Below are 12228 nucleotides of genomic sequence, written 5' to 3'. Positions count from 1 at the left end.
GGACTGAGCGAGATGGGCCGGACATGCCCTGGAGCCCTCCCGCAGTCCCTCCCTGGCTGGCCAACCCCCCACGTCTCTCCCCGGCTGATCATGCACCAGTGGGGTCCCTCAGCCTGGCCTGCGCCCTCTCACAATCTGGGACCCTTTGGGAGATGTCAGAGAGCTGGTTTCAGCCTCATCCTGCAGACCACTCCCCTTGGGAGGGGGCCAAATGTAGGGCTTACGGCTAGCGAGTGCTGCTGAAGCATCATAAGCCTCTCCCGATAGGGACTGATTGGGCGTGAGCCCGCAGCAGACACAGTGGGGCCAGGATAAGTGGGAGCAGCAGGTAGGAGCTGCAGGCGGCATTGGACTGCAGGTTTCGGCCTGATCCCTGCAGGCCACCTAGAGGGACCCCACCTGTGCACAAATTTTTGCACCAGGCCTCTAGTATATTATAAAGAAGAAATGTACTGTCTCGTGATGACATCAGAATATCATCTGAAGATATATTGAAAGTCTTTGTTCTATATTTATTGAGTTCAAACACTTTGGCTCAGTACCAGTATCTATCTATGAAACCAGCTTTCAGTTAAAAAAAGAACTTACTAAATCTTTTAAAAAGTCTTAAACTATTCTTAAATGAGTCTGTGTTAGGTGGAAGTAAGTTCACAGATCTTAAATTGTAAAACAATTTACCTCAATAGATACCTTCTTTTTATTCAATGTATTGATGAAGTCATGAACAGTTTGTTGAGGATGAAGCTGGCATAGTTCCTTTTAGCTTCATTTAGAAAGTTAGATGGCTGGCCATTTTTTTTAAATAAATGAGATTGTCTATATTTTGAGTCCACTGTAGAAATTGTTCAAAGAAGTTAAATTAAGATAAATATATTGTCAAAGAATGAGGCCTACTACTAAGAATAGGATTTAAAGAATTTTCACAATAAAATATCTTTCCCAGTAGTCATTTTAAGACAGTAATCAAATATCCTCTAACCACTATGATAGATCCTAGTTAGGGAGTAGTAGGGGGCCTACAGAAGCAGGTTGGAAACTATCTGAATAGAAAGCTACATCATTGAATCATCACTTCTTAACTTAATAAAGAAATATTCCCTTGACATTTTCTCATAAATCTTCTTTTTCAACATGTTTAACCCTTTTATTTTACCGCGCTGTGTGGCAAAGTGTTCTCTGACTCTATTAACTACTGCTTTTCTACCTAAATTCTCATATATTCAGTTTGCCCCTAAGTCTTCACTTGCTTCCTGTTATTTTCTTAAAACAATCTTGTCTTAAAGATGATAGAGTACACGCATTTCAGAATTACACAGAGATAAGGCTGTTAGGGACTGAAGTTCATTTTGCCGTACATCTGCCACCATGCAAGAATACTTTAAACACAATAGCTAAGAATTGGAAACAACCTGAGTGCCCATCAGCAGATGAGTGGATTAAAAAACTGGTATATCTACACAATGGAATACTATGCCACTATAAAAATAGAAGGAATTTTTACCATTTGCAGCAGCATGGATGGAACTGGAGAGCATTATGCTAAGCAAAATAAGCCAGTCAGAGAAAGATAAATATCACATGATCTCACTCATATGTGGGATATAATGATCAACATAATTTGATGAACAAGAATAGATCCAGAGACAAATGGCAGGGGAGGGGATTAGAGAGCAACCAAAGGACTTGTAAGCATGCATATTAGCATAACCAATGGACACAGTCACTGGGGTGGTGGGGGCTTGCCCGGGGTGGGAATGGCTGCAATAAAAAAATTATATATATGAAATTTTAATTACTTACCTGTAGGAAAAAGGAGACATATGTAAAACTTTAGACAATAAAAAAATTATAAAAAATGAATAGTTTAAACATAGTAATTTCTGACAGTTGTAGAATGCCAGCACTAATAATAAAGGATGAAAATGCTAAGACTTCCTCAGCATACATGGCTAATTCTCAAAACAATTTCCTGCCTTTTATTTATTTGTTTATTTCTGTGATTCTCTGCATTAGAAATTACCTACTATGTTTGCTAATGTTTTGCTGAAGAGCTAATCCTTGAACTTCATGTTCTCATCAGACCCAATCTCCATCTGTTGTTCCCCTGCTAAATTCCTAATCTTTTTTCAAAACCCAGTTCATTCCCCACCCCTAGTGTAGCTGTACTTGCCAACTGCTATCTCCCTGTCTTCTCACTAGAGTGGTTGCGCTCAGGATGTGAGGGTCAACCAGTTCTCTGGTCTGTCTCAGCATCTCAACACACCAGAAGATGAGACATTGTGGACCTGAATTTTTACTTTTGTATCTTTGCTAATAGTCATTCCATTTGGACAGTTTGAACTGAATTGCAAGCAAGAGGAATACACATGTGATTACATAGTTAAACAATGACTTGAAAAACGTTTTAATATCAAACCGGCCAGTTGAATCCACTGAGATATGACTCAATGAACATACTGTGTGGTCTCAGGTTTACATTCCGATTATGATGTTTTTGCTCAGAAAGTTCCATTTATTTCTGCACCACTAGGCACCAAACTGAAATTTAACTTCTTTGTTTCTTAAGATATACGCAAATTTGAAATACAACTATATACGTTAGCAGAAGATTCTATCCTGTAATCCTAAACAACACTAAAACTATCAACTTGTAGACCCAAAGAGAGTCTTTAAAATTTTTCTTAAGTTTAATATTTAGTGAAATAAATTTTAGTTTTACAGTGAATATTCATAATTGAATACAAATAAACTACACTATAAAATTGCTGTCCAGCTAGTATTGATGTATGTTATGTATGGGCATGTTATGTATGTATGAATAGTTTAGTATGTATTGATTAAGGAGCAAGAGCAATGTTTAGATTTATGTATTTACATACATGTCAATTTAATAACAAAGTATTATCTGTATTTCCCATATTGAGCTCTAGTTTTCCTACATTTCCTCTAAGAAATACCAGATGGAGGAGTTGATGGAAATGATACAGAAATTAATATTGAAGTAATGGCTTGACCTTTTTAAGATGAAAAGCTTGCCAAACTTTCCATATTGACATGGCAACGTTTTAGGAATAAATCTAATATCTTTTAGATTTAGCACAGTTCAAAAGTCACCATCTGTTTCAAAAAGTGAAAGTTCTCACTATTACATAGTTTCTTGGCTCTAAGACTAAAAGCAGGCAATCCATATAACATTGACTATCAGGAATATGTGAGAAACTTTTATATATTTTAGAAAATCAGAAACGCAAAGGACTTTCTGAATTATTCTCAAAGCTATGTTGATAATACACTATGGACATTCTTTCTTCTTACATAAACTTGGGTAAGTCTCCTGCTCATTCTCTATGTGGAGTTATTAGTCAATACCAGCAGGAAAGCAAGTTGTAGTACAAAGAATTAAAGTGGGAAAATTGCAAAGAAATAGAACCTGATTTTGAGGAGAGTTGTTTGAAAGGTCTTTGACAAATTAAATATGGTTATTATAAGAAGTTTTATTTTGTTCCTTTCTTATTTTTTATAAATTATTCACTAGTAAATCTCTTCAATTGATCTACCCCAAATCAATCCTACTCAGAATCCTTTTTTATTTCCTATTCTTTTGAGGTTAATGCTGGTTTTGCATTCTAATACATTTTTAATGTACTTTCTTCATCAAACAACTGTGGGAAATGATAAATAAGATAAAACAGGAGGTAGAAATGAGCCCATTTACAAAACTCAGCAACAGCTTTTTTTTAGTTTTTTTTTTGTTTTGTTTTCTGGGCCAAATATATAAGAAGGTAATGTGACAAAAATGCTTGCAATGGTTTTACCTGGTTTGTTTGAGTTTTCTCAAGTGCTAGGCTTCTTGCTGCCCAAATATTAGAAACATTTCTAGCTTTTGTTCAATTGGTCTTAAACCAAACATGCATTTCTTTACACTGACCTGCTACTGCAAAATGGCTGATAAGGACATGTTGTTCTGCAGTCATGCAATTCTTGGCCAACATCCACTAGGCTTTGGATACCCTCAGAGCTTGTTAACCAAAATTAATGATTAGATATTAGAGTGTAACTTAGATATATGCATGGCTAACTTTACACCCCTGGATAAATCTTTGAGAAAATGGTGTCAGGTGTTTGAGGTGGCAGAATATAATGAAGGTAGAATAGGCTGTGTGGCTTTTAAACATGCAGATAACACAGTAAATTACCTTGAGGAAAGAACACAGGACTTCTTTAGAGAACAAAATAATAGATAAAGAGACAGTTTTTCTATAGGACAGACACAAAAAGTGTCCGAAAAATTTAAACTTGAGAAACTTTAAAAACTATATATATAGTGTGTGACAATTTTTCTGAACTTCCCCAAAGGAGAATAACCCTTGTGAAAACCAAGACTCTCTATGTGATCTCTTTCAAAATTTTTTTGAAATGAAAGACAAACTGTGCATGAGTATGAATTACAATGTATCTGTAGAACTGTGATCTCTGCTCCATTTCATTTAAGAAGAACTTCTATCTTGGTACTGAATTGACCTCAATCACTACAAGTGGCTTATTTGAGTTTGTTCTACTTCTGTTATCTATCCTACAGCTGTAATGCAGATTTAGTATGAAGAAATACTGACATGTTTATTCTCCGGGGCTAATAGCAAAATAAAATTCAAAGCATCTTTTACATGTTTACCTTAGAGCTCATTTTATTAATTAAAAAATAAGTTCTTAACCAGGTGATAGTATTTTATTGTTAAGAACCCTTAAATATAAGAGAAATGACATCAACATTCATACAATTAAAAATAACCTAATTCACATGCTTTTTAGGGTAAACTTTATTATGAATTTGTATAGAAAGAGTCCTGTTAGTGAGAATTAGGATAGCTAGGATGAACTGTACAAAAAGACCCATTAGTTTTAAACTATGCCCAGTTAAGGATGGAGAAGTAAGACTGGAGTACACAAGGCAGAGAGAGAAGGTGACATAACAACTGGACAGATAGGGATAAAGCAAAAGGCAGTCATACATCAAAGGATGTACACAAAGACAGAAGTCTCAATGTGTGTGTCTTTCTCTATTTCCTACCCTCTGGAAGGAATATTTTCTCATGTATATTGTATGTTGTTGCTCCAAACTTCTAAGTGACTTAAGTACTCAATTACTCTATTTTTCTATGCATCAACACCTTCTGATTGACAATTAAACATGCTTAAATCTCTGTCATCTTACATTTTCCCCCTCTTAACTCATCACCTCCCTCTAGTTACCATCTTACCTCTTTTTACACCTTCACAGTTAAACTTTTTGAAAGAGTGGTCTACTCTTGTTATTTCAAGTTTCTCCAATCTGGTTTCTTACGCTATCCCCATACAATGAATTCTTCAGGCTATGGGATCTTGTGGATAGTCCAATGGACTATCAGAGCATCTGACAAACATTTCCATTCCCTTCCCAGACACCCCACTCCTTTTGTTTGCTTCCTACTGTTCTAGTTACTCCTGAGATCCTTTTATAGTTTCATCTTCCTCTACTCAGTCATTAAATGCTAGCTCCTCAAGACTCAGTCCAGGCAATTTTTTCTACTCACTGTATACTTTCATCCACACCCGTGGTTTCAATGACCATCTGCACACTGATGACTCATAAATTTATATCTCCTATCTAGACCTCTTCTCTGAGGTCTATATCCATATGTTCAACTTGCAAACTCCACTTTATGTTTCACAGGCACCTTAATCTCATTATGCTCAAGCCTGAACTCACAATCTTCTCTATCAAATCTTCTTTCATTGCTTGTTATCTCAACAATAAAATCTTCTATACATTGAACAACAGGAAGTAAATATTCATTTTTGACACCTCTCTTTTCACTCTGGTATTAATCAGTCACAATTTTACTCCTAATTTTATTTTATTTATTTTTTAAATTTATTTTTTATTGTTGAAAGTATTACAGATGTCCCCTTATACCCCCACTGACCCTCTCCACATGCCCCCTCCCTCCCCCGGGCCTTCACCACACTATTTTCTGTGTCTATGGGTTACTCCTAATTTTATTTTAAATATGTGCCATTGTTTGTTTAAAATGATTGTATTATCTAAAAGGATGACATTATCAATAGAAATCCCTTTTAAATTGTTATTCAACTTCTCATTTGCCTCTTTTTTGTTGTTGTTGGTATCAACTGCTAACCTTTGTAAGAGAGATGATTGAAATTGGAGTAAGCCCATTGCTCTGAAAATTTATTTTATCCATACAGAACTCAGTGTTCCAAAAGTGTATGCTTAATTTATGAATAATAATTTCTGTACTTTAGGGTAATTTCATTGCTGTCTTGTCATAATCAACTGAATTGCTCAGCCTAGATATCTCATCTATTTATTCAGACATTTACTGAGCAACTTTCCATCTGATGCCTTGGCTAAGTACATTAAAAATGAGTAAAATACTCTCCCTGCCTTTATAAGGAGTTTCCATTTTCAGATTTTTGTCAATTCCCTTGATTTCATTTTCAGATTGATGCAGACCCTGGAAGTTTATTTGATTTATACCACCTTCATAGGTTAGCCAAGATTCCTGCCGATCAGACTAACTTATCCAACTGTCATATAGCATGCAAACTCAGACACAAAATATTTTTTTAACTGAGAGTTACTTTAGAGACCATAATTGCTAGCTTGCTGCACTGATGAAAAATTTTAAATTCTTGATTGGTATGTGAAAATTTTGTTCAGTAATACCCTTGGGATATAACCATTGCTTTTAGCCATTTCTCTCTCCTGAGATTCCCTTATACTGAAGCATGAACTAATTTTAAGATTGATTTTCAAAACTTTATTTGTTCCAGAAAGATATTTCCATTTAATATTCAGTTTTTCCCTTTTCTGTGCAGTCAATGCAGCTGTACTCTTTTCACTCAATAGATATTTTGTTAAACAATTGAACTATACCTTAGCTTTACCTGAACAACCAGACTATTTATTTGTTCCATTATATTCTGAAAACAATTGATTCCTTTTGTGTACAATTTGATTGTGTCAAATTAAATCTTAGTTTAACTTGTAGTTTACTCCACTGAGCCAAACCGCTAGGGCATTTACTCCACTACCATTTGGTCTTGTCTAAAACATCCACTGAGATGAGACATGTGGTCCAGGCCAAATGGTCCTTGATTCAAATAGCCCATAATATTTATGTATACTTGTGGTTCATAGGACTAATATATTAAAAATATTACCATGTTTTATTAGTACAATACCTATATTGTGGCTGTACTGCCAACAATAACCCTTCTTGCCTCAGTAACAGGTATCTAACTGGTAATGGCACATGGGTTAGGGAGATGGGTTGGGGTTAGGGACATGCAGAAAAGAGGGTTTATATTAACTATGCATGTTTTTGATAGGACCAACGTTCAACAACCCTTTGGACAGGATTAGATGCCCACTAGTCCTCCACCAAACTGAAAAAAAAAGGATTACCAAAACAATTTCAGATGAAACCTTTTGTCTTTCTGTATTTGGGTGACTATTATCCATATAAATACCACTTAAAAAACAAGGCTCAGCACTACAGTTTAAAAAACGACTGTGGAGCACTTACCGTATGGTGATAGGGATGAATGCATTTGTGTTAGTGCTATAATTAGCAGAGAGAGTCAAGCTATTTGGGGAACTTCCACATCCATATTTAACTGTGGGCCTTCCTTCCACAAGAAATAAATGAAGAAACTGTTATCCAAAATTCTTCTCGTGACCTTTAGGAACAAAATTACATTAAATTAGTGAGAAATGTAGATTTATTATATTCAATAACAATCATTCATTCATTCACAGACAATTGTTTTGTTTCAGGGGGTTATGATTGGTGAATCATAGGAGTGTTATTAGGTAATTATGCAATGTAATAGCACTATATTAGAGATATACATTTTCCATGGGCTGAAAATGGCATGATGCTAACAGCATTAACTTGACATGAGATTAATGTCCGACTCTGTTTACCAATAGATAGATTACTTTATTTTGAACCTCAGTTTCCTCATACTGCTGAGTATTGAATAATTTGACTTATTATTTATAGTTTAATTTTAATGTATTTCATAAAAAAGAAATGGTAAATTATAAAGAAAAGAAGAAACAATCTCCCATTCTTCATCTCACTATTTTTTCTATTATGTACACATACATACAAATATTTTTATAGCCTGATTTTATTTTTAAAACTAATTAAATAATGTAATAGTTTTATTCATCTTTCTCTTTCACTTAACAGTACATTTTAGACATCTTTCCATGTAAGTACATACATTCTTTTATAAATATTCTTGATTGGAGTATAACTCATACAGAAAAATTACAAATTTTAAGCATATATAACTCAGTGAATGATCACAAAATGAACCTGCTCATTTAAATACCACCAATTACAGAAAAAGAACATTATTTACATTGTCTGAAGTCCTATCAATCACTACTTTCTTTCCTCCACTAATAGTAACCACAATCCTGATGATTAACAGAATTACTTTTGCTTCACTTTAATCTTCATATTAGTGGATCATACTGTATATATTCTTTTCTGTCTAGTTGGTTTTGCTCAATATTATGTTGGGGAGACAGCATTCATGCTAAAGTTTATTAATTTTTTATTGCTTTAATATTCTATTAAACAAATATTCACAATTCAGTTATTCCTTTTTCTATAGATGGCCATCCCCCTCCCAGTTTTTGGTTATTATTCATAATACTGCTATGACAACCTTGTATGTGTCTCATGGATTGAAGTGCATGTCCTTCTATTGTGTATATAACTAGGAGTTGAATTATTCTGTGAGTATGAATATAATTAATTTAGTAGCTATTGCCAGTTTTCTAAAATGATGTTCCGATTTAACTTTTTACCAGCAGCATATTAATATATAAAAGTTATAGCTGCTCCATCTTCTTACCACCACTTGGATGGTCACCTCGTAGATTTTAACTATTCTGTGTTTATTATTGTAGCTTTAGTTTTCTTCACATTAGGGAAGTTGAACATATTTTCATGTTTAGTGGCTATTTTGGTATCCCCTTTTGTGAAGTGTCAGTTTGTATTTCTTGCTCATATTTCTGTTCCCCCCCTTATTGATTGTAGAGTTATATCAAAGTATAGATCCGATATCTATATCTATATTCATACATATGTATGTGTATAGGATACAAGCTCTTTGTAAAACATACATATTGAAAATAACTTCTCCAATTCTGTAGACTGTCTTATCAATCTTAAGGGTGAGTTTTGATGAACATATGTTCTTAATTTTAGTGTAGGTCAATTTATCAATCGTTTCCTTTGTGATTATAATTAGTACTTTTTACATCATCTATTGGATAAAGTAATAGTATTAAAGATTTAATAATAAAATACAAGTAGCAAATAATATCATAAAAATGGTTGAAAATCACTCTTTTGAGATCCTCCTAAATGTCCTTTACTAGAATCCACACAACTCATCCAGGTTTTTACCACGCTTCTGAGGACTTGAGCTGTACAAAACCCCGAATTAGCCTGTGCCTGGCAGAGGGTACTGCAGCTTCCTCTTCTCTGACTCTCCTGAGATTCACTAGCAGTTTTTGGACTTCTACTCTTTAGTGTTTTCCCCATGACTTCCCATTCAATTTCTGAGGCTGCTTTTCTCTGAACTTGAGAGTATAATGAGTAATTTTTAGTATATTTTTGACTTTTATTTTAAAACTGGGGGAGGGTGTTTGGAGCAATGGGAACACATTTAGAAACACAAACTTTGTACCAGCATCTTGTGTTTTCTCTAGAGGAGCCCATCATTGAGCCATTGAAGGAAAGCCATTCTGTTGTTTCACTGAAAAGATGCTTGATGATGCATTAATGAAGTGAGAACCTACCCTCTTTTGAAATAATTCTTTATGCTTTAAGGCTCTGTGGTAATTTTTTTCAATAAATAATGTGTATTGTGAGTTTTCTGAATATTTATTCAGAAAATATTCTGAAACTCTTTTACAATATATAATTCTCAAATTTCATTTATCCTAATAAAATCATTGTTTGTATCTCTTGATTTAATGCAACAAACTGATGAATTTCAGAGGGAAGGGGGTGGACAGGAAGAGATTAACCAAAGAACTTATATGTATACTAGAGGCCCAGTGCACAAATTTGTGCACGGGTGGGATCCCTTGGCCTGGCTGGCGATTGGGGCCGTCTCGCCCAGTCCCAATTGAGGCTGATGGGGACCGGCCAGCTGGAGAGGGACTGTGGGAGGGCTTCAAGGCATGCCCAGCCCTCTCGCCCAGTCCCGATTGGCTGGACCCCAAGCTAACCTACTGGAGCATCTGCACCCTGGTGGTCAGTGAGTATCATAGCGACTGGTCAAGCGACATTACGGTTGACCCATCGGTCAGACACTTAGCATATTACGCTTTTATTATATAGAATGTTGTTATAATTGTTCCATTTTATTATTAATGTTAATTTCTTATTGCGCCTAATTTAAAAATTACACTATCATAGATATAATATATGTATAGGGAAAAACATCCATATATATATGTAAAAGCCTAAGCTCGAAATTTAGGAAATTCAAATTATATAGCAAATGGTATGTAAGATGGTTTATTTGATAATTTTACAGTTTTAAAATTGTTATATCCTCTTTTCACTAAGGCCTTTAAAAGTATACTCTAATTTTGTCTTTATGTTCTTTCCACTTATTTGGGTATTATTTACTGTGTCTGGTTTCTGTAAATCCACAGAAATTAATCTTTTCAGAGTCACCAATGACTTCCTAATTGTCTAAAAGTTTCCTTTTCACAGTTTCATTCTCTTCTTCATAACGATCATCTCTTCCTTTCGAAACTCTCTTGCTTCTAGAACCCTGTGCTCTTGGTTTTCTTACTGTGGATGCTGCTTTGCAGGTTCTTTCATTGGCTTTTTCATCTAATCACCCTTTATTCCTCTCAGCATTATTTATTCTTTATTATATATTTAAAAATACTATTTCCCTAATGACAGGTAATACCTAAATATACAAAAGCAAACACTATAGAACTACATATTGTAGTAGTATATAAATGGTAGCCTCTCCAAACCCTGTTATCAGAACACCTGGGCAGAACACCAAAATCTACATATGTACTATACAACTTGTGGAAATTCATAAAGCAGGTTTCTGGGGTTTTGTTTAGCTTCTATATTTGCAACATAGTTGCTTAGAGTTGCAGCTGAGAGGCCGGCAAGTCAGGCGGGGAACGTTGGAGTCCGCAGTCACTGGAGCAAGCAAGCCTCCCTGTTCGCTTCAGTGCATGGCTGCCGGCCGCCATCTTGGCTGGCAGTTAATTTGCATATCTCCATGATTAGCCAATGGGAAGGGTAGCGGATGTACGGCTAATTACCATGTTTCTCTTTTATTAGATAGGATATATATCCATAACCCATGGAAAGACAATAGTGTGGTGAAGGCCTGGGAAGGGTGTGGTACAATAGGGGGAAAAAGGGGGGCATTTGTAACACTTTTGATAATAAAGATAAAAAGTAAAATAAATATGCTGCCTAGAACAATAAATAAAATCATTAATTGCAAAACAATAGACTCTAGTTTCTAAATATTATAGTCTTTTAGAGAGTAAACCCTATAATTATAAATCTGAAATTTATATATACCATATTTATAGAGGGTGGGGGCAAAGCGGGTTTACAGTTATGAGTACATGAAAGATAGTTTATTCTTGTATTATTATTTCTTAATTATTATATTATTTTCCATATGAAAAACTGTAATCCTACTTTTGCCCCATCCCGTTTATAATATAAATTACTAGTCTCATAAGAAAAGAATAATCCTATCTAATAAAAGAGAAACATGGTAATTAGCCATACCTCCGCTACCCTTCCCATTGGCTAATCAGGGCGATATGCAAATTAACTGCCAGCCAAGATGGCGGCCGGCAGCCAGGTGGCTTGAAGTGAACAGGAGGCTTTCTTGCTTCAGTGATGGGGGAAGCCAACGTTCCCCACCTGCCGCTGCCTGCCTCTGAGCTTTCAGTTTGAAACATTGTTACAAATATAGAAGCTAAACAAAACCCCAGAAACCTGCTTTCAGCCAGCCGGGATCTCAGAGCTGGAGTTGAAACAGCGTTTCGATTATAGAACCCAAACAAACCAGATACCTGCTTTCAGCAGCCGAGGCCTAAGAGCTGGAGCAAGCCTCAGAGCTAAAGCTGGCCCAAAA

The 12228-nt window shown here is 35.3% G+C and overlaps 1 protein-coding gene across 1 annotated transcript in view; it reads right to left on the bottom strand.

Moving 5' to 3' along the window:
• The window catches only part of EYS (eyes shut homolog (Drosophila)), an 815396-nt gene that overhangs the window by 267509 nt on the left and 535659 nt on the right, over nt 1-12228 (bottom strand). Inside the window, 1 exon segment of the mRNA XM_014532733.1 lies at nt 7587-7740. Coding sequence (XP_014388219.1) covers nt 7587-7740 — 154 coding nt within the window.

Source organism: Myotis brandtii, unplaced genomic scaffold, assembly GCF_000412655.1.
Source record: "Myotis brandtii unplaced genomic scaffold, ASM41265v1 scaffold904, whole genome shotgun sequence".
NCBI classification, from domain to species: domain Eukaryota; kingdom Metazoa; phylum Chordata; class Mammalia; order Chiroptera; family Vespertilionidae; genus Myotis; species Myotis brandtii.
Note: the sequence above shows the minus strand (reverse complement) of the source record. Positions and strands in the feature narration are given on the sequence as shown.